This window comes from Ascaphus truei, chromosome 2, assembly GCF_040206685.1.
Source record: "Ascaphus truei isolate aAscTru1 chromosome 2, aAscTru1.hap1, whole genome shotgun sequence".
Classification (NCBI taxonomy): domain Eukaryota; kingdom Metazoa; phylum Chordata; class Amphibia; order Anura; family Ascaphidae; genus Ascaphus; species Ascaphus truei.
In genome coordinates this window covers 97,161,634-97,185,084 of record NC_134484.1, presented here as the reverse complement: position 1 = coordinate 97,185,084, position 23,451 = coordinate 97,161,634, and the positions used below count along the sequence as shown (strand labels likewise).

General features: G+C 36.3%; 1 protein-coding gene across 14 annotated transcripts in view; it reads right to left on the bottom strand.

Annotated features, from left to right (window-relative positions):
* Positions 1–52: 52 nt before the first annotated feature.
* Positions 53–23,451, bottom strand: part of EYA1 (EYA transcriptional coactivator and phosphatase 1) — a 95,467-nt gene continuing 72,068 nt past the window's right edge. For 10 of the 14 annotated variants that reach the window (XM_075583521.1, XM_075583536.1, XM_075583568.1 and 7 more), the window contains 6 exons: positions 12,533–12,591; positions 10,382–10,542; positions 9,345–9,459; positions 9,129–9,250; positions 6,820–6,920; positions 54–2,316 (listed from right to left, as the gene is read on the bottom strand). In XM_075583521.1, the coding sequence (XP_075439636.1) occupies positions 2,236–2,316; positions 6,820–6,920; positions 9,129–9,250; positions 9,345–9,459; positions 10,382–10,542; positions 12,533–12,591 (639 nt within the window). In that variant the 3' untranslated portion in view covers positions 54–2,235. Of the gene's footprint in view, positions 2,317–6,819; positions 6,921–9,128; positions 9,251–9,344; positions 9,460–10,381; positions 10,543–12,532; positions 12,592–23,451 lie in introns of all 14 variants that reach the window. The other 4 variants (XM_075583596.1, XM_075583546.1, XM_075583550.1 and 1 more) reach the window with 1 other exon arrangement.

Here is a 23,451-nt window from a genome sequence, read left to right as displayed (position 1 = left end):
AAGAAATACAATAATAATTACAATAAGTGACATATAAAAAATAAAGTTAAGCACGTTTTAATTAATATTTCACCAATTAAATTTATTAATTTAAACACAAAATGTAATGAAGAAAGAAACCTATACACATTTGCAGATGACATGCTTTTTTGTACAATAAGGCCAAAATGTTTTTAGTCTGCATAAGAACTGTAAAAAAAGGCAACAACAAAAAAAAATCCCTGTGTACTTTTCTCAAAGAAACATAAAAAAAACACCTACATTTAAATTGTTGGTAACAAAGCAATTTGTCAAATCCACAAATTACTAATTCTAGCAGCAATATGATTCCCCTTCTGGAGGAATTTGCTTTATTTACACATGGACTACTCTTGTAGTAGTATAAGAGCTGGTGTTTCAAACAAAACGGTAAAATATGAGCCAACAGAGCTGCAGTTCTTTTGTAATGCGCATGTGAAAATCGGCGAGAAAGAAAATCAAAACAGCCCCTACCACTAAATTAGTCTTTGCAGGTAACCATTTACAAACATGAACTGGTTTTAATGTTCAGCAAAGGGAATTTTAATTACAGAGGGTAAGTGGATAGGAACCGGTGGATTTAAAAGAGAATAATACTATCAAAAGGTTCTGTGATCTTATTTACTTTCTGAGTCATATTTCATACATTTTAGTGTTAACAGAACCTCAAAGTATTTAACCATCGTGTCATACACTTTTTATTACATTTTTAATTTAACGTAAGATGTGGGTACGATGATATTGACTTCTACATTTACAGGTGGATGCCGAGAATACAGGCACCTGCTGTGCACATGTGTGTGATAATTCTATGTTCAGCACGAATTATATAACAACTGATAATAGTCAATGGTATTATCATCTAGAATTAATAGTATTGCAAATTCAGCAGTAGTTTTGTCTGACTGCATATTGTACATCCTTATGTTGCACTGGTCATAGAAATGCAGTTTAAAAACACATTTAAAAAATGAAACGTGTTGGAAAATAATCGTTTATCTGTAAATGTTTTAGTTAATTTTTTTTTTAAAGTTGACAATGTAATGTTTGCAACTACTTACAGAATAAAACTGTTATTGAAGGTCATTTTACAGTCATAGCTCTGTTAGCCAGGTCAATAAAATAATGTTTACTTAAATATCAAATACATTGGTTGTGGGGAAATGTCTCGACAGGTTCCGTGTGTATTTTTAGTGGGACAGCATTTACTGTATCTTTTGATAGCAAATATGCTGTGTGTGTCTGTATTTATACACAAACACACTATATATATATATATATATATATATATATATATATATATATAATTATATATATACACACACATATATATATATATATATATATATACATATATATATATTGACACTTGACATCCATGCTTTGGTCTTAACAAATTCATCTACAGTACAAAAAACATTATCTACATATTTATATCTAACACTTTGTTAAGGCACTGCACAACAGTTTGTACACACACTGCCCGGTATATTTCACCTACCAAGGCATTGCTACCTTTTAATAATATTTACCTAAACAATATGTAAAAGAATCATCCATTATTACAAATTTACACAAAAGGAAATCTTCCTGTACATGATTGTCTCAGTGATGTACATTTTTGTTTAAATTACAGTATACATACTATAGACTATTTTGCACAAAGTATTTTCTGAGTCCCAAGGAAAAAGCCTTTAGTAGTTTGTTTGCCTTACCATATACATCTTCGTGTATCTACAGTATACGTCAATATCAAATGTCAATAGAAAGCCTGTTCATAAATAAGATGTAGACAGTACTCTGGATCCAAGAAGACAAATAATAAACTCTTTTCAGGAAACTAATCCAAGTGTGATGGGCTTCAGTGTGCAATGGTATCTGCTGTTCTAGGGACAGTTTGCCCCTACAGCGAAGATGATAAAAACGGTAGAGCAGTTGCAAGTCCATGAACCTTCTTTCTTTTCCATATAATTGTGGACTGTTCTACTATTTCCATGTCTTGTTTTCACCTGATTAGCAATACTTGAGTCACCAGCAGTATAGCCACAAATGTCAAGCTCCTCCATTTACTAAAAAGGGCAAAGGTTGAGGCCAATGGTCTCCTTATGATAGCATGTTGAAATGATAATGAAGTTGCATAGGGACACAGGAAAGTATATTATATGCTGTCCATTGGCAGAATGAATTTGTATTGGGAAACAAAGTACTGTTCTGTTGCTACAAGTATTCAAGTTCCAAGGCATGATGTAGGGCCATAAGATCAGAGTGGCTTGTGATTCTCCAATATGGCATTGAATGCTGTAAGAAAAAGAAAATAAGTAAATAAGATAAATACAAAGAATATTTATTTCCAAAGCCAGGAGATCTAGACACATTAACTATTGCATATGTTGATATTTGTACTTTTTCCACATAAAGATATCAAGGATCTGATTGTATAAGCTGCGACCGGCCACTCTGGAGCCTATAGAATCAGCCTCTCTATGGGTTTTGGTACCATGAATGTGAACAAAAAGCGACATTATTTCCATGATAAGAAGTATAGATGTGCAACTATTTATGTGCACACCAAATGTAGATGTAGAGCAAATATACAGAAATTTTAGTCAGTTTATAATTTTCTTCTAAACACGTACATAACTACACCATTATTTGTGCTGTCTTTGTACTGTGGGTACATGACACTTATTTGTCTAGCTTCTGTTTCTTTGTTTTTTACATTACAGTGAGCTACACGGTACAAAATTATATCATATCTTCAACATTAAAATCCAACAGACAATATTGTGCCCAAGTCTTCCCTTTTGTTTTCTACACGTCAAAAGCTATTAAACAATACGATATCATGTTCAAATATACACATACCTTAAAGTTTGCTGACATATACAATTGTTGTATTGCCTAAGCTTTTCTAATATTTACTCATGCTCCAGTAGATCTACTTCAAGGATAAAATCCCCAAAGTATTATTTTAAAGCTGTATTTATCAAATACCTTCCTTTTAGACTCACTAATGTGAGAGCCAATTCATTGTCCACTAATTCCCACTGTTATGAGCAAAGAACAATCTTACATTTGGTCATTTTAATGCGTTGACTAAAATGAAGGGACTATCATGTGTACTGCTACTTAAAGTAGTCCTACATTCCTTGATATACATAATTATATTTAGAAAAGGGTCGAACGAGCTAGTTTGAGAATAATGCAGGTAAAACATTGCAAATTGTTAACCCTACAATTATAGAAGGAGCTCAATTCTTAGACCAAAACAATGCAGACAAAGCAGCATTATTATTGTATACTCGTTTAAAATGTTAGTCTCACCTAGGACCAAAGTAGCATGTTTAATAGCTTAATTGTAGGTGAATGGTGACATTTTAAAATAAAAAAATTGGCAGGTATTTTTAAATATTCTTTTTCACAATCTTTCTCTAATTTCTTCTTCCATGATATCTTTGTCCATCTTCCTATATACAAGGTTTTATATTCTCCTTTATTTTTGATGTGATTATAATGCAATTCATTTAAGAAAGTCAATTAAACAATTACTATTATTTATTTTTTGTCCGTTAAATGAAGCTGCAACATTAGCACTAAGCTCTAGACCAGGAGTCAATCACTGAGCCACCTGTGCTGAAGCATGGATATTCTTTAAACCTGACTTGTTAGTGGCCCTTGAGGACTGGAGATGGCCACCCCTGCTTTAGACCAGTGGTTGTCATTTTGCAAATTTAAAATAATATGCAGTGACTACTAAATGATTGTACTATTAATGTAACCATAGTATTAGATGCAATATTAATTCATACTGTATCTGTATTGGAAATTCTGATCTGCATTCATATTTGATACCTTTGGCACATTTTCCTTTCAGTAGCATGTAGACTATAATTCTAAATACAGTACCATTAATTAAAAACCATATTAAAATAATGTATACCCCTAATTACTGTTCCCCCAATGTCATAGCATTATGATAGAAATAGTTTGATCTCTTATTTGAACATATTGGGCAATTTATATTAAGAAACTTCAATACAGTGAAGTGGTCTATCACAGAGACAGCCTTGTTTCGATGACTTCTCCAATTAAAAGCAGGGGAACTTCTTGTAGAGTGACCTTTGTTGTAAACCATGTACAGTATATTCATAAAGTTTGTTAAACCTTGTAGTCTACACTATTTTATTCAGCAGCAAAAATGAATTATAGACCTATGCATCTCTTATAACAAAATACTGTACAAAAGTCTACAAACCCCACCTCCAATACTGTAAATACTTATTTTAAAACAGAGAACATAACAACTCATATGCACCCATAATGCAGTGTATTGCTTTAAGACTCATCAAATAGCACAGCCTACTTCCTATAAGCTGCCTTGCTCTATCTGGATGGTGGGCCATCTTCCTTTGTTCCTATAGTACCTCAGTGAGAACAGAGTGCTGCTGGCTCCTGAGGAGGTCACTCACCCAAGTAGAGGTTCAGACCTGCTGTACACCACCCAACATACTAAAAGTGAGCATTTCTGGTCATTTGCATCAAAGCGCTATACTCCTGAATAAGTGAGAGTCTCACGGAAGGCGCTGGGTGGCGTAAAGTAGGTCTGAACCTCCACGCAGGTGACTGACACAATCAATCACACACTGTACTTGCTGAGGGGCCGACAGGATCAGCAGTGAGCAATGTGGGACGGAGGCCCTCCACCCAGAAGGAGGTGGACAGCACTATGTGATGAGTCTTAAAGCAAGACAATTCATTGGGAGATTGAGAGTGCATTTTATACTTTCATTTTAATGATAATACAAAAGAACATCTACACTATTGGAGGTGGGGTCTGGGTGCTTTTTTTTTTACAGTTTACTTGCTTCACATCTAAGGAGTTTGGGAGGAGCCTTTAAAAAAGCAACACCCAACACCCAAATCCCTGGATTATTGTGACATTTTACTGATGTATATCTATTTACCTGAATTGGCTCTATGCGTTACTACGTTTAGCACATTTGATCTGTTTTACTTATTTACATGCATCTTTTGCTGACCGATTCAAGAAGAAATTTGCAATTCTATTTTCTGCAAAAGTTTCAGTCTCTGAAAGAGAATGAATTGAGTGCACATCTTACTTATGCTCTAAATTAGGGGCCAATTCTATGAACTCTGATGCAGCAGAATGCACCGTAATCAGTCAAAAATTTGCATTGACGTGAAGATTATAGAATCAGCCCCTTAATGCTATAACAATGTCACTGAATAGATATCCTGCACATTACGTTTGGATTTGATCTTTCCATAAACCAGATCTTGCAATGCTTTCTAGGTGTCATAACGTCTACCATTTTTACACAATCCAAATTGGTGGCAGTGCCAGATGACTTCTGTATACATACTGTAGTTACTTAAGGATATAAGCCAAACTTTGCAGTCAGCAGAACCAAGCAATGAAAAGTACCATCTAAAATTCTATAGCTCTTGATAGATGGGCTACATATAACTATAAGGGCATTTCTACCAATAACAAATCCACGCATTTCAGATAACTGTTAATAAAACAATAAATTCACATGCTGTTCAAACTGGCCACCCTCCTAATGGAAGTCAAATGTAAAATGTTCCTGTCATGTATGCCCCACCTGTCAGCACGTGACCTGTATACGGACAAGGGTTAATACTCCGCTCGCAAGCTGCCCCACTCTTCACCTTCACAAAGGTCCCTCAAATTAGATAATAACCCCTTTCTCAATTGCAATCATATCTATACACTTCCACCACCCGGGAAATACAAATCAAAGATGTAATATTAATAATTGAGGGTCCCAGGTCCCTATTGTTTATAGAAAAAAACTATGCACTTTAACACACAAAAATCCGTTGTAGCAAAATGTGTCAGAAAACGTAAATACTCTCTCCAGAGCGTGCAACAGTTCATTCAGAGCCCAAAGCATTACTTATTAAATGTTTTAATATATATATACCAAAATACAGTGCTTCGATTACAGAAAAAGGATTACAAAAACATGCAATTACAATAAATGCAGAACAGTTTTTCAAAATAAAAAGTATATACATTGCAAGAAAACCCTATACATCACCGTATGTCATAGGTTTTCCCCAGAGAGGTCACTGGTGCAGGGGATGAGATATCACATGTTTTGCCCAAAACACTCCCCTAGTGAAATCTGATTTTTATAATCTTTTCTCAGACTTTAAGTCCAATTTTCCCCATTGCAACACCATAAACCAACCCCCATCATAAATCGGCTGTGAGACTGACAGTTTTATGACGGAGATAAAAAAAACTTCACATTTTCTGTAAAACTGACAGAGTCCGGTCTGCTTATTGTTTACGACCTTCTAAACAACAGTGTCACTTTGAGTGGGCTATCCTGGACAGGCCCCCAATTAAGTCCCTTTGAAGCTCAACACAGAAGCATGAAGGGTCCTGGCCTGTTCCAACCCCAATAGAGTGTATTTTTAAACTCAGACTGTAGCTTGTTAACCCCTGAAGCACCAAAGGGATTAAAATACCTAATATCTCATGATATTATCATGACAGTTTCCAAAAATGTATTATTGGATCAGCCCCTAGGAATAATCAACAGAAGTTGAAACATCAAACATGATCAGCATGCACAGATGATCATGATCTTTCACTCCGATTGCCTGTCGTGCACCGTACAGCTATTATTATACCTGGCCAAAGTGTGGACAAAAGATCAAAGCATTAAAGATATGCAACACTGTCCTTTTATGCATTACCTTTGGATAGTAAAGGACAATTCACTATTTCATTCAAATTAATCTTACCTTTTTGGCTCCTTGCTCTTCTTCCACGCCATCTCCTATTACTACATAGACTACTTTTCTTCCAAACCTCTGAATTATTCTTTCGAAACAGCTTTCTTTTCCTTTGAGAGAAAATTGGATTATTGAAAGCATATTAATATTACACATAGCAAAATATTTATTAATCAAAGAAGGCAACAACAAATCTCATATAGGCATGGCTGGTCCAGATAGCTACAGACATTGGCAGGTAATCCTGTGGGTTTACCCCTCCTCATGCTGCCTCTCTAAGTGACAGGGGTGGAGGTGAATGGGAGTCTGTGTACAACAAATCATGGTGCAGACCATGTGCCCTCCCCCTCTGAGTTTAGGGAGGAAGTGTTCAAATGATAGGAGTTGATCTCAGCCCCTCCTGGGGGATGGGGGAGGGGGAGAATCAGTTAAAGTTCCTCCCGGCTTGGAGTGAGACGTGCCTGCAGTCCCTCCTGGGGCTCAGTGAGCTCAAGATCTGTGCAGAGCACAAGGCCTCAATACTACCTGCTGGCCAGCACCATCCAGGGGTCTGGGACCCATTCTCCACTATGATGTAAACGCTATGATACCATCTGCAGTGGCTGCACCAATAAAGACCCTTTTTATATACTCCTGCTTAAGTTGCAAATCTATTGGGCAGAGGTATACAGTATGAGAAAAGACTGTCATAGTAGGGACTGCCTCCAGCTCTGCTGGAGCGTACTGTGACTGGAGGCGCTGACACCTATGAGAAGAACCTGAGGATCACCAAAAGCGTGTCCTGTTCCCCATAACATCGCAGAAGCTCATCTCTCCTGGACCCTCACAGGTAACCAGCACCACACGGACCTGTAGTCTAGGCAAGATCTCCCCGGGGGAGGGGGGAAGCAGTGCTACACTCACATAGCAGAACTCAGAATGACACCTAACTACTAAATTGTAAATATCTGCAGCATTGTCATCTTGCACATAATTTTATTAGAAGCGGTTTGGGTAAAAACAAGACATTTTCGGTAATATACTGATGATGGATCCAACACAATTCCTTCCATTTATGTCACTTGTCAAATACAATAAATATGGAATGATGCAATTATCAAACATCTTTAGCCATATTGGTTTACACCACTGAATCACAGGTAATTTGTTACTAATGTACAAGACTGGATAAAATAACTATAAGAGATGCAGAACTTAATACAACCCATAACCATGTACTATACAGTATTAATAATAATGTTGTTTAAGATTAATGCAAATGTAAAACACAAGGAAAATGCAGGCATATTATATTTTTCATAGAAATTAAAGGTGCATTTCCTATTAACTTGCAACAACAACAAAAAAAACACATCTTGAAAAAAACAAAACAATGTTATTCTTTTTTTCAATGCCTTCCTTAAATAACAGTAATCTTATTTAAAGCAGACATTTGACGGTTTTGGAAATTAAGAAGAATTCGTTTTTTATTAGGGCTTCTGATGCCCCTTTCCTGCCCAATAAATATAAGGATGGAGGAAAGAGGGGGGGGTTACTTGTGGAAACTCTCATTGAACAAATAGTGACATCACACAAAGGGGAGTAGCCAGAAATCAGCTCACCATGTTTACAAACAAACTGTAAAAAATTATTTTGAAATACTTGTGTCTGAAGTAGTCACACATATAGATGTAGCTCCCTAGACAAGTCACCACCATTGCCTTTTAGTCCCAGGAGTTGCTGAACATTAAAGTGATGTATAGATATAAAAAATCAAAAGGCGTCAATTTAATGCCAAAATAATGCCCCATTAAGGTTTAGCAAACCTAAAGAAAATTACTACTTTTAATAATCAGTCTTGTAAGCATTCAAATGTGCACTAGTTCAACAATATTTACAATCAGCAGCATGTATAATCATGTCTTTTTAAATATTCTTCAATTTGTTGGGCTCTCTAGTTGCAAAATATGTCAGATATTCCAGTAAATATTCCAGTGTTCGCCACTACAGACATAGTATTGTTCGTATTAAAAATCTTATTTTTTCAGTACTTATGGCATAAATAACAGGAAGAAAGACATTGTTCTTTGTACTAGATAAGCATGTTAATATTACAAAATAAAATTATAGATGCAGTGCCTGTGATATTTTTTACCCCAAATATACCTTGACCTTTATTTTACTATACGCTGTGTGAAAAGCAGCACTAAGAGAGCAGAATTACATGTATGTATATATGTATGTATATATTATATATATATATTATTATACATATATATATATTGTCAAAATTAAGTTTATTTTTGGACAATTTTGTATATTTAATTCCTTAAACTCACCTATTTTAGTTGCACTGTAAATGTTTTCAATTGGAAATACAATCCCTAATCCATATAGCAGAACCTTTGCCAAAGCTGGTATAAGTTGTGTAGTTGTAACAAGTATATTTACACAGTTCGTCCTGTAGGCAAAAACAAAAACAAAATTATTATAACTGAAAGAGCAATTAACGATTTAGTCTTTATTGGTTATTTTCTACAATAAATGAACAATACCTAGAATGAATTAGAGTAAGGGCTTTCAGTGCAAGAGTTAACCATGACTCTGTTAGGGCTTCAATCTCTGCTCTTAGTTGCAACCAGGCTTCTCTTTTTGCAGGGCCAAGCAGACCTATGGTACACAGAAAATAGAATAAGTATTATTAAAATAAAGGTTCCTGCTCCTTTTAATTATTTAGCAAAAACAGTATTTAAGATTCCTTGTGAAAAAAAGTGCATGGTGTGATGTTTTTTAAACAGATGCAAAGCAATACTTTTTATGGGTGAGCAAGTGGCAATCAAAACAATTAACCTGATTTTAAAAGTACCTTCAAATCGTTTCTTATTTGTCAATCTCCTTAAAAAGTACAGTACATTCAGTAATGCTAAGAAATCATGTTATTCGTCCTTTTAACTATAGGTCTATCAGTATTTCTAATCAAAGATTCAATTGAACAAAGCAACATATGTTGGAGTTTCTAGAAATAATAAAGCATTCACTATAGAACAGATTCCCAGCAGAGGTGGAATAAGCTATTACATTAAAACCTCACAATGGTACAGTAGGATAGTAACGGAAAACAAGACTGGGATCAAATTGGGTCTGGCTTTACTGGAGGTTGGCTAATGAGAAGACTAATTGCTCCAAATGGTCCTCATACGCAGTCAGTTTCCATTTGGTCTACAAGTTGTAAAAGTTTTTCTAATAATATTTGCGAACAGAAAATTGAAGTGCAAATAAGCATTACAACAAATATCACAGAATATGTATTGCTTTCTTGAGTGGCTAACTTAAAGCAAAGAAAACATAAGCAGATCAAAAGTTGCCATAATCCGGTTTGAGCTGTAAAACAATTTTGAGAAAACACTTAGAACGACCTGCAAAAGTGTTTTTACCAGTGATGGTTTTGAGGGTGGCGTGAGGGGGGCAAGGGGGAACATGCTGGACTCCTTACCAAATAAATAACGTTTTATATAAAACTAGAAAAAGTAATTCAGCATTAAGTAAAGAAATACACATTGTACGAAGAATATATATTGTAATATTTTCTTGCCTCCAACATTATTTTTGTAGGTATTGTAGATTTCTTTTACTCTTCTGTAACGAAAAGCCAGTTTTCTCATCCAGTCTACCCCTCCACGAACTCCTGTTGCCAGGCATAGGTTTGCACTGGTTGCTGCTGCCGGGAAGCCATCTGTCCCAAAGTTATATGTGCTGAAGTAATGGAAACATTAATCCATTAAATATTCAGCAAGAAGCTGAGCAGTGTGATTGAAATTATTATTGAGTATTATCAGTACTAGGAAAAGCAACTATACTTGTTTTAAAAATGAACCATACACATGTTGACAAATTGTGATGGTCAACATTCTTAGTACAGTAGTAGTTGTTCTAGAGAAGTCCGATTTGACACAGGTTAAGGTACCTTTTCGTGTATTAACAAGTGATTGTAACATCTGAATGAGCATTGAATATAGCATTTGAAGCACACACATGAAAAAGAGACCTGGCAGGTCTCAAAAGTTCTTTACATTCTTCAAAAGGTTCCTCAGAAACTTTGGGGGGTAATTTTATATTGTCCAAAGCGAATAGAGACGTCAAGAGGGATTTTCTACCTGAAAACAGTCAAAGTAAGAGCTTTGGATAATATAGAATAAGGTCCCGTGTGTCCAAGAATGTCTCTGAAATGTAAAGACCAGCGTTTTGCAACCTGTGTTAGCTGCACCTGGAGATACGTGACCGGACCAAAAGGGTTCCCTGGGATTTCCCAAATCTCGCAGAGCAGGGAGAAAGTAGGGCAGTTGCTAGGGAGCTGGACAGTTTCCTCAACCCTGATTGGATGCTGCTTGGTAATGCAGCCAATCAGAAGGTGGTGTCAGGAGCCTCAGGGGTGTGGCCAAGCAGAGGAGGAAGCAGCATTGGCAGGAGAGAGGTGAGGCTGTGTGTCTTTGTCCATCCTGTGTGTATTTGTTCTGTCCTGTTGTGTTCATGTGTATTTGTTCTATTCTGTTGCATGTATGTGTGTACGTATACGTATTTGTTCTGTCCTTATGTGTGTGTATGTTTTCTGTGACTGTCATTGTGTGGGTGTGTCTTCTGTGACTGTCTCTGCCCTGCGGTGTCTTCTGTGACCATTTCTGCCCCCTGTCTCATGTGACTCTCCGCACCCTCTGTCTCGTGTGACTGTCTCTGCCCCGTCTCCTGTGACTCTGTCTCTGTCCTATGTCTTCTGTGACTGACTGTCCTGTTGTGGGGGTGCCTCAGCAACTGAGCACTGCGATTCGGGGTGCCCCGAGAGAAAAAAGGATGAAAACCACTGGCATAGACATTTGGTATCAAATACTGTACTCTAGTGGAAGATTGAATTTGTGCGTAGTATAAAACATGAATTAACACAAAGTATGTGTAAATTTAGCATTTATGGAGGCTTGACCCATATAAAAAGGTATTTATATACCAATACATAAGCTTTTTCTAATTCATAAAAACATGAAAAATGTGTGTCAGTATTTATAAGGTGACCTGTATTTTAATGGAACACGAACAATAACGGCAATACAACAGAAGCACAATTTATGCAGCAATGTTGTGCCACTTTAACTTGCTGTGGAGTAATTGATTTTTCATTGTATTACAACAGTAAGCAGGGTTAGTTGCGGGTTAATGCTCCCATCCGACGTCGTCAATGGCAGTTAATGCTGGATTGTGTACCTACCCAGCACCAGACTCTTAGTGACGACAGCAGATGGGAAGTTAAAGGTGTAATTCAGCCTCCCTACCACATACAGTACGTAGAAACGGCTGTTAAATTGTGATGGTACTGGGGGCTCGGAAGTTTCACTCCTTTCTTGTTCCTTCCCACCCAAAGTAACACATTATTTTTAGATTACCAAAACTCACATTGATTTTTTTTTTAAGAATAAGGGATTCATTTATGGGATGTTCTCCCCTTTATTTTTGGAGCATTTGAGCACTGCTCAAATATTTCTAAAATACAGTGCAAAGTATAATAAATGAAAATCTTTTTTTTTTTTAAATCAGACACAGTGCCACAGTTTTTACTCTGTCACCTCGACCTCTGAATACAAAAGGTAGTGTTGCTTCTAGACTTCAGTGACCGGCGGTTAAGTACCCCACTATCACCTATGTATTAGAGTGCGTGCACTGGCATTATTTCATGTATGCTTCTAGACTTCAGGCTTACCTTAAGTCTTGTCCATTATCATCTGAAGATACATCATCAATATGAACCTGGTCACATTCCTATGGGAACACAAAATACAGACTTTTACTCAGCATGCCATTTAAGCCAATAATATCATGATAAGAGCATTTTATGGAGTGTCTTTTAAAGCAGTAGGTGGCAGTCTTGTAAAATATCCACTTTATCTTTTAAGTGCCTTTAAAAAAAATCAGCTGTCATTACATTTTACTGACATACAAATGCTTTTTTAGAACACATTCTTCAATATTTACGAAGTTGCTAAAAACAATTAGCATGTGTGCTTTATAAAGGTCCTTTTACTCTTTCAGGTACTTTAAAACATCTTACTATTTAAAGCTGATGCAGTCAGTACTTAGCTTAACTGAAACCAGACATGTTACTAATGTAACATGCTACAAAAATTAAACCGATGCTAACCGCCAATGAAATTATGACCTCTGATTGCTGCTGAGCCACACACTAACACAGCCTGAGGCCAATGTTTCTTCTAAAGAGTGTAGACAAAAATCTGTTACTAGTTTGCCATTTATTTGAGACTTGTGAGTTTTATTTATTTTGCTTTGGTTTAAAAAAAAAAGGAGGCATGCTTAGATACAAAAATACCGAATTGAAATGCTCAGACCAAACCAGACTTACTTTCACTGTTTTATTTTATGTGTCTTGGTTCAATTGTTTATTACCCACACTCAATTCTTAATCCTTCAACACACAACAAGAGGCATGTTACTTGCTAATACATTAGATTAGAAGGGTTTGAAAATGAGTAAAATGAAGTCCAACTTACTGGAAGGCATTCTCATTAATTTTTAGAATGTTGATTGCTTTGCCACACATACTTCAATACAGTCTCACTAACTGGATCCCGAGAAACCATTAAAGAGTTTATTTATGGTACTTAAACCCAACACTTACCCAACAGTGTAGTTTGACAGCTATGTCAGCCCTGGCCTCACATTCTATTGTGCAATGACTGACAGAACTGCCTTATACTGACATTCCATATGCAGGAAATCAAGGAATGTCAGTGACCAGGAAATAGGAAGTGTGCCAAAAAAAAAAAAAAAACAACTCTCCAGAAAAGAGTTGCTGATGATGCAGACTGCAGTTTGGTAGTACAAAATAATGACTTGTTTCAAACTATTTAACATGCTAAGTAGATGGGACGGGGACAATTAGTCAGCGGTATAAAAAGGTGGTGAGTAAAAATGTTACCTGTGGGATAACTAATATTTAAATATGGCCGTCCAAGTATGTCGAAGATGTAAAATATAGTACATAAACTCTTTCAGGTGTTCTGATTGTATATTTGAGCCCCTCAATGTAGTTATTCTTTGTGCTCAACAATGTTGTTTTTTTATATTTAACAAACTAGCCAGGTACTAAAATTATCTCCTCCAGCAAAATGTGAAGCAAAGATTACAAAAAGTTTATTCAGATATATGTTTTGCAGAATGCCTTTCCCCCCTTTGCATTCAGTGGACCAGAGAATTGCTGCTTTGCAATGAAGCTCCTTTGATGGGGGGAGGTTAAATTTTCACTGTATTATCAATGACAATTAACTCACAGCGCACAGTCTGATCTGTAGTTTTTGGTCTGTTCTTTGCCCATTCATGCCAAAGAAATATTCAATTTGCAGTTTATTTTTTTCTATGATGGCATGGCTGAATGACACAGCTTTGAACCCCTTCCAGACACAATGTGCATTCATAATAGTCATTCAGAAAAGTAGCATTAAATGCATACAAATATTGAATCATAAGTTACATACAAAATATACCATTTAAATATTGCTTAATAGATATCGCAACCAGATACCCTATGTTACCAACTCCCTCTGAATATCTTTCTTTTTTTTTTTGTCGATTTGAGATGAGGGGAGGGAAGTTAGAAGTGGAAGAAAATTCAAACCAGCTGTTCTGTAACAGAATTAAAACTGTGACCCTCAACCTCACTTTTAAAACGTCTATTTTCCAGCCACCTTTCTCTCAGCAAGCAGCAAGATCCAAGGAGAAAAAGACTGTGACCCTGTAACCTTGTCCTCCTCTCCTGAGGTCAACTGCTTCAGATAAGGAAAAAGAAAGAATAGGAGGCCTCACTTGATGGCTCCGAATATAACATGTAATTTTTTTTTTATATATATATATGCTTTGGAATTGCTTTATGTCTTGCGTCGATGCCTAGCACTGTAGGACATTAGGCTGCAGCTTGGTGAATTCAGTGTTTTACATTTAGCTCAACATCTGGCCTGTCACAGATTCTAGAAACATATCTAATAATAATAACAACTTTATTTCATATGGCGCTTTTCTCCCAATGGGACTCAAAGCGCTTCACAATTACAGTATAGTGCACGGTACGCAGCACATATGAGTTTTACAGACACCGCACTAAATAAACATTTTAATAATAATTACTCAAGGATGGTGGAGACTCAAATTCATCCTTTTTCTCTCAGTTTTGTGCTGTATAAAATATAGCTAGCAATTACTATACTGTATTATTTTCAAGATGGCTCCATCTACCTACCAATAAATTGAATACATGTAGAAATATCTGAATACAATGTATAATTTAAATAATTGCCTAAAGCTCAAAAACAATTCAGCTCAGACAAATATAATCACTTGCATTGTAATGTTTAGATTCTGCTACTACTGTAGCTAATTGCACTGATGCCACAGAACATGTTTACTTTTGACTACTGTAAGAGCTGCTTATCTTTCTAGCTGATAATGAGCCTATTATGTGAATCTCTTTATTTACATTTCACTGGTTGACTGATCAGGGCTTTGTTTTTCTTCCCAGCAAGGTATACTTAGGTGTTGGTGGATGTCAACAGTTTGCAGTCTTCATTTAAGGGACAAAGATCATTGGGATGGGATTAAATGTTTAGGGATGTAATGGATGGCTGTTAATCTTTACTTGATGACGACACCCATCATTTCATACCAAGGCACAGGATTCCCAAAATGTATTAACTCTTATAGGACCAAGTTAATATGATCACCCAGAGACAAATTATTACATTGTAGATGCAACGTATCAAGCAGCTTGCTTAAGTATTTTAGCAATGTCATGTTACCTGACAATCATTTCATATTTGTAATAGTTTCTCCTTTTGATTACTCTGTAGTTGCTATAAACTACAAAGGTGTTTTAAGCAGACAAGTAATAAGTAAGACATGATAGATCACAATTAATTCTGCCAAGTACCCCCTTACTTTACGTATAATTACCCTCACTAAGGGGTAGATCCTCAGAAGGGTCGCTAAATGAGTGCACATAATATTATGTTACCTAATTCGGTAACAGACGTTATTTTCCCTTCATTTAAAGGGGATCCTCTAAGCTAATCATATGCATAAATGAAAAGTCCATTAGCAAACCCACCATCGTTACGTTACCTGCATTTTCCAATGCAATGCACGTGCGCGTTAGTCAAACTTTAAGGTGCGTTATTAAGGTAGTGCTATTAACAGAGATTTCCATGTGTGTTACCAAAAGCTAATGCAAACCTTGTTTAAATATTAGAAAATTATAATTTTTACTCTTAACTTTTCACTTAATTATATGGTATATAATGTAATAATTACTTATAAAGTATGGGTGTACAATAATTTATATCCATATATACCTTAACAATATTAATTAATATTTAATTTATATTAATGTACAATGAAAATAAACGAAGGATGTCCATCCTTAATTTATTTGAATTGTACATTAATATATATATTAAATATTAATTTTGTTGTGGTATGTATGGATATACATTACTGTACACCCATACTTTATACAGTCATTATTACTTGATATCCCATATTAGTTCACACAAACATATCACTCTAATCAATATAAACCCATAATATAGTTTATGATGTGTCTCAGACATTGATATTATCCATAATATAAAATGTAAGATACATTTAACTTTTTGTAATGAAAGGTTATGTCCTATACTAATTACACTGCTTTTAAGCTATTGTGAAAAATATGTAGGTGCTCCTAAAACTGTGATAGTAGAGTCTCAAAAGTCAGTGAGAATAAAATACATAAAGTATGTGCAAAACAGATGCATATAAGTGAAATATGCAGCTCAAACACCCAAATGAAAGAACTGTTCAAAATTCTTCTAAGGCGAACAAGGAAACAAGGGAACGGGGAGCGCAAATTTAAAGTGAAAGTGACAAAACAATCACGAACTCCTAACAAAGCTATCGAAGCAAAACGCATAGAGTTAACTACACATCCTTTGCCAGGCTGGAAGGCCATTGGAACGCTGTCACGCTGTCCCTGCATCTCCCAGCCATCAGAGCTACGATAACATGGATGGCGGACAAGCGGCGGTGAGATAGCTGCAACTCCGAATAAAGTATAAACTGTGATAGTAGAGTCTCAAAAGTCAGTGAGAATAAAATACATAAAGTATGTGCAAAACAGATGCATATAAGGGAAATATGCAGCTCAAACACCCAAATGAAAGAACTGTTCAAAATTCTTCTAAGGCGAACAAGGAAACAAGGGAAAGGGGAGCGCAAATTTAAAGTGAAAGTGACAAAACAATCACGAACTCCTAACGAAGCTATCGAAGCAAAACGCATAGAGTTAACTACACAATCGTTTGCCAGGCTGGAAGGCCATTGGAACGCTGTCACGCTGTCCCTGCATCTCCCAGCCATCAGAGCTACGATAACATGGATGGCGGACAAGCGGCGGTGAGATCGCTGCAACTCCGAATAGAGTATAAACCTCTAACCAAATGCTTCTAAACCTGTTACACATTGGGAATGCGCATTCGGATATGCTTTATTTTTTAAAGATATATAAAATGTTTGGAACAGTCTGCACTATATTTTGCTCTATGTTTCTTTTGAGATCTACCCCATTAACCTTCTGCTGATCATAAGAGCTATTGAAATTCTACCAAGAATGGTTGATACCTACCCTGTTGGAAACAGAAGTATACACCTCAGACCCAGCTTTCCTCCTGGGTTATTGAACTCAATAGTCTCTAACACTTTGGGGTTAGTGTTCAACTTTTTCCACCTAATCTGTGGGTGTTATATTGTTGTGTCACTTTCACTTTAAAATTTGCACGCCCATTTCTCTTTTTTCCCTTTAGGCTATTCCCAGAAATAACGCACTGATAATCAGGGTCTCAATGTGAGCATGGGCAGCTTTTGGAAGGTACCAAACATTGTAGTGTTATTATCATGCGGTAACATTAATGGCGGTCTCTGGATCTCCGTAGTTGGGTAAACTGCTCATTACCATATTATTTACATATGAGTAAGCCTATGGTCCGTTAAAATATAAGGATCCGTTACTTTTAAGGAAAATGCCAGGAAATTTGGGGATACGCTTTATTGATACGTTAAATTGAGATACTGGAACGTTAAAAAATGAGTGACCTTCTGAGGATCTACCCCATAGATTGTAAGCTCTTTGGGGCAGGGTCGGCCTTTGCCCTATGTTATCATTTACCTGTTGCCTTTAACCTCATTGTTTGTAATTTATTTACTTTGTATTGTAATTTTGTAAAGTGCTGGGTATATTGTTGACGCTATATAAATAAAAATCATACATACATATAGTGGTTTCTGATGCAAACTACAGTGTAATAAAGCAACAAGAACACAATAAAGTGCTTTCTACATCTACAATTGCTATACATGCCACCTAACACTGACCATTTTCAGTACAGCATGTTCATTTGTGCATTTCAAAAGTAAGGCGACACCTATACTGTACATAGATCTGAGGCTTTTTCTATTTGTCAACCTATAGAAGGCCAACTTGTGTATTACTAATAGTGCTACTGACATTTTGTAACAGCAAACAAAAACCTTTCAGGAATTCAAATATTTGCATGTGGACCTTGCTGTCAGCAACTAGCAGTGTTTAGTAAGTCATCTGTAAATCATGACATCACTGATAAGTATCATGACTTTTAACTACTTTCTTTGAGCAGAATAGTTATTGCTCTTAAAAGCACTGAATCTGCCAGTACTTTACGTTAAAGACAGATATCCAAAAATGGGGAAGTCCCTTCATATACCAATGTGAACTAATAGCAGTGGCATATTTAAAGGGGGTAAATATAGTGATTGGCAATTTAGAAAAGGTATTTGTTTAAATTTCCATGGTAACATATATGGAGTGCTTTTATGATTTTTTGCCTTAGGCTGCATCCAGGGTCAGCGCTTATGCGCTGACCCGTGCTGAGGCGCGCTCACGCTCGGCACTGAGCCCCTGCAGCCGCAATGAGAAGCGTAAGTCTTACCAAAATTTAAAAATCAAGCGTTCAAGGGAGCGCAGGGCCGGTCACGTGAGCGGTTCGCCCTCACCTCCGTGACGTCACTGGCCCGCCCCCGACACGCCCCCGGACGGCGCGCGGACCAAGGCCAGGGAAAGCACCCGCTTTCCCTCAGCCTCCGCGCGCCTCCGCACGGCTGCAGTCCTATGGATGCAGCTTAAGTCTGGTATATTGTTTATGCAGACTGTTTTCCACGGTCTTATTTTGTTGTATCTATTTATGCCACCACTATTAGTCGAAGAGATAAAACAGATAATTACCAAATTCTTATTTTCAATTATACCTACCCTAAGAAAATAGAAACACATTAATATTTACACAGAATGCAAAAAAAAACTGAAAAATACTTCAAGGGTATTGATCTTTATAAGAAAGCCAAATATGTTGAAAAGTTATTTTAAAAAAACAAACATGTTTTTGCCCATATTGTGGGACGACCCTTTTAAGGAGGTCAGAAGGATTCAAATTTATTTGCCAAGAATATATGCCAAAAACGGAAGTAATGGTTAGTACTTTTAGCCGCTAAATAAACATTGATAAATAAATCTTCTTTGAATCAACAATGAGCACAAAAACTGTCAAAGTACAGAATATAACGTCCTTCACAATGTAAAAACGAATTCTCAGTAGGCACTTAGGCACATTACAATCCTTTAAGTATGATGACTAAGGCAAAAAACATACTTCCACATTTACTCAGTACTCCCAGATTATCGTGAGACAACTAACACTGTAGTCTTGCCTAATTGTTTCAATGCCTTATTCTGCACAGTAAAAGAGAAAGAAAATTCCCTCTAGAACTAGCAATTTTCCTTTTCTTTTTACATCAGCGGGTCCATTGAGACTAGCTGGAATCAGGCCAGCTTACAGGAAATGATCAGTGCATTCTCTGTTCTCTTCATATCTGTCATTAGGCAATTACTTCTACTCCTTCCTTCTCCGTGTTGAATAATAAAGAACTCTGGCTGTATTTATGTGAGAAGTGAACCTGCATTGCATTAGAATGTTCAAACTTCTGCTCTGCAAAATGAGGGCGATTATAAAAGCCAGCAGTTGGATAGAAAGAAATGAATGTATAAAGCATTTTTTATTCTATTATTTGAATGGTATGAAAATAGTGTCATTCTCTTTTGTTATTAATTTCCCCTTTTTTTATTTAACTTAATATTTATGGCGACTTAAAATGGTGACTTAAAATAAATTAGACTTTTATAAAACTTCAATTAATATTCATAAGAAAAAATCTTGCGACAAAATAAATCATGTCTAAATCGATTATTCATTTTTAATGCGTGTAGTTCTGTGCAATCAATTACAACAGTTAAAAACGGAACCCGACTGCATTTTGCATTTATGTTCATTGAAACATTCAATGCCTTTAATTTAGAGGCAATTAAAGCATTGCAGTCAATATGAACGTCTTCATATCACCATTAAATTGTTTAATGTTCAAAATGAATCCATGTGAAAAAGAAGAGTCTTCAGTTCACAGGTTTTCAACACTGGCAGTAAATTGGCAGAGCCTGTCACCCCTGCCCGGTCTGCACTCTGTGACCCTTACATTTTGTCTGCTTTCCCACCCCAATTATTCTGTGCAGAAGAAGAAAAAAAAGGTGCAGATTACCTGTGGGTCCAACACAGGATGTGGAGAACAAAGAGGTCTTGAAATCCTCCCTGTTTTGTTTGACAATCAGAAGAAGAGCAGACAAGCAACAAATGTGGTTTGTGAGGAGTTTGAAAATCGTGCTCAGTTAAAAGTGTAAAAAAAAATTAAAAAAAAACAAAAAAGAGTAGATTTAGGTTGAAAGCATGAAGAGTTTTAATTAATACCATATGAGGAATTTAATTTCCAAAATGTAAACAATATTCAGTTTATGGTGTGGTGGGTTTGGGTTCTGAGTTTGCAGAGACTGTCTGTTTGTAAATGTCAATTGGTAAACAATTGTTTGTGACCCTTCCTCTCTGGTTTTAAGCTCACTCATCCCACTTTTAAATAGTAGGTCTTGTTATGCACCTGTGAATGACCAATTTATTAAGACAGCTCTCCCTCCATTAGAGAGGTTAAGAGAGCATTTGCAGGCAGTGTTAGGACTTGTAGAAAAGGGGCATACCTTGGCGGGGTTACAGGCTTAAAAATACTTTGGCCAAAGAATTTGACTAAATTACCCTTACTTACGAGGAGAGAGACAGATGAGTATTTAACTACATAATTTGTCATATTGGATGTAGTTTGGGGGCCTTTTGTCTTTTGTTGTATACGTGAGGTCACAATCCTAGAAGCACACCTTTTGACTCAAATATATAAGGTTTGGTGGGTTTTCGGTTCTCAACTTGCAGGGGTTGTGTTTGTAATATTCAGTTTCTACAATATTAAATAATAGCTCAATTTCTAGAAACAGCGGTTTATTTAGATTTATTTTTTATTTTGATTACCAAATAGCACATTTAGCATTATGAGAGGATTATGATAAAGTTGTCAACTGCTTTTGTTTCTAAATAAAATGCTACATATATTTGATTATATGTTCATAGAACACTGGTCAGCATATTAAACTAAATATATGTAGTCCTAAAATGCAAATTCCCATTTTGCAACGTAACACTTTTTGTTTTAATTTAAAATCTGTTAAAAAATACCAAATGAGTGTGTTAAGATGAAAAGTAAAAATTGAAGGTAGTTAAAACAAAATGGGTCCGACAATGAAAGAATTTCACCAGCATCCTGGCTAATTAGGAGAACTTGCGTATATACAGTTGATTCATCTTTTTAGACACACGATTTTGCCAATTGCATGGCATTCTGTGCTGTAAAGCTGGAAATAGTCATAAACCAGATACAATAAATAATGATAACCGAGAAAAAGTGGCAAACACCCTTAATTGCACAATGCATAGAAAAGAAAAGGAATCCATGTTGTTCATAAAGCATCCAAATCAGCTTTTACAAATTGTCACAGACTGGGATTAAACTGCAGAGTAGGATTCTGGGTAAATTTTCCACCCAGAAACACATCAAATCAGTAAAGCAATTCTATACTCTCATTTGACTGTGCCGTGTAATTTCTAGAGATAAATGATATTAATAACAATCTCTCCCCATCACCTAACAGTTATGTGACCCGTACAAGTGATGCCATTTGTGTGAAGAGGAAAGGGGTTAAGTTACAGGTGTCACTGACCAACAAAGGATAAATTAATTTCCTATTTTTTGGTCATGTGCCTATTACACATTAAATGCCCTCATTAGTGACTTGGCAGTGAATTATGCTCCAAAATATACATTCTAAAAATGATATGCAAGGATCACACAGTACTTTCTGTCTCTCTGAGGCTTTTGTATGTGCAAGAACAAGATGGTTTGTATCATATTCTCAATTCGTATTCCTAAAAAGGCAAAGAGAATTCAATGCATAGCCCAAGGGAATAGAGTACAATAAAAATGCGCGCTGGCCGTCAGACATTTTCTTTAAACTCCCTCTTCAATCTGCTCCCCATCTCCCGTGATCAGCGGGGCTAGAGAAGACTCACACACATAAAGACAAAAGGATGTGGCCGCAGAAAAAAGGGAAAGGAATCACTAAGTGTTCAAAGTATAAAACAATTTATAGTAGCATAAAAGAAAAAGTACAAAACTTACAATAAAAAGGATCATATGGATCCAGGTACACCAGGCAGGAAAAAAACCCAAGCAGAAGCTCCGTAGTACAAAGAAAGTCCCCCTCTCCGGATCGCAGTTGGTATGTGCTGAGGGGAAGTTCCAGACCGGCACCCACTTGTATCTCCTGCACTCGTGTAAGCAGTGTGAGGACTGTAGCGTCATCACGTCAGTACCCAGCATGCAAATGGCTCGCCTACACGTTTCGTGTCACGTGGGACACTTCGTCAGGGGTAAGCCACAATGATTATTGGAGCTAACTAAATGCAGCAAGCTAACCAATAGAAAACGTTTATAGCTCGTCTGTGAGATGTCATCAGCCATCCAATTAGTTTACAACCCACAGCAGATACACAATATACATAATAAACTTAAAAACAAATAATACATAAGACATAAAATAATATAATATAAGTGATCTATCAGGTAGTAATAATTTAACCACTGAACTAAAACAAATATAAATTAATCACATATACACCTCATACATGTTAGTATATAGATCCCCAAATAGAATAATCAGGAATTTTGATAAGGAAATTTAAATAATATAATGGCAATTACACTAAGAAGATCTCAATGTTATCAGTCATTAGAAAATAGACAATAGACATTTGTATTACATGTACAAACACTTTGGGGCCGATTCACTAAGCTCTGTTAAGTCGCTTTAAGAGCGCAAAGTACCCTTTAAGACCGATAAGGCTGCAGTGAGATTCACTATATACTAATAACTGTGCTTTATCGCTTTTAAAAGGGCTTTTTTCAGCCCTCGGCGCAAAATGTGCACGATCAGGCGATTGCGCTGCTTTTTGCCAGTACAGGAGATTTACTAAGCAGCGCTAAGTGAATCGGCCTTAAAAAACGCGCCAGCTAAAGGCAGGCACAAAAGGAGCTGGACTTAGAAAATATTTCTTTGTTTACCTT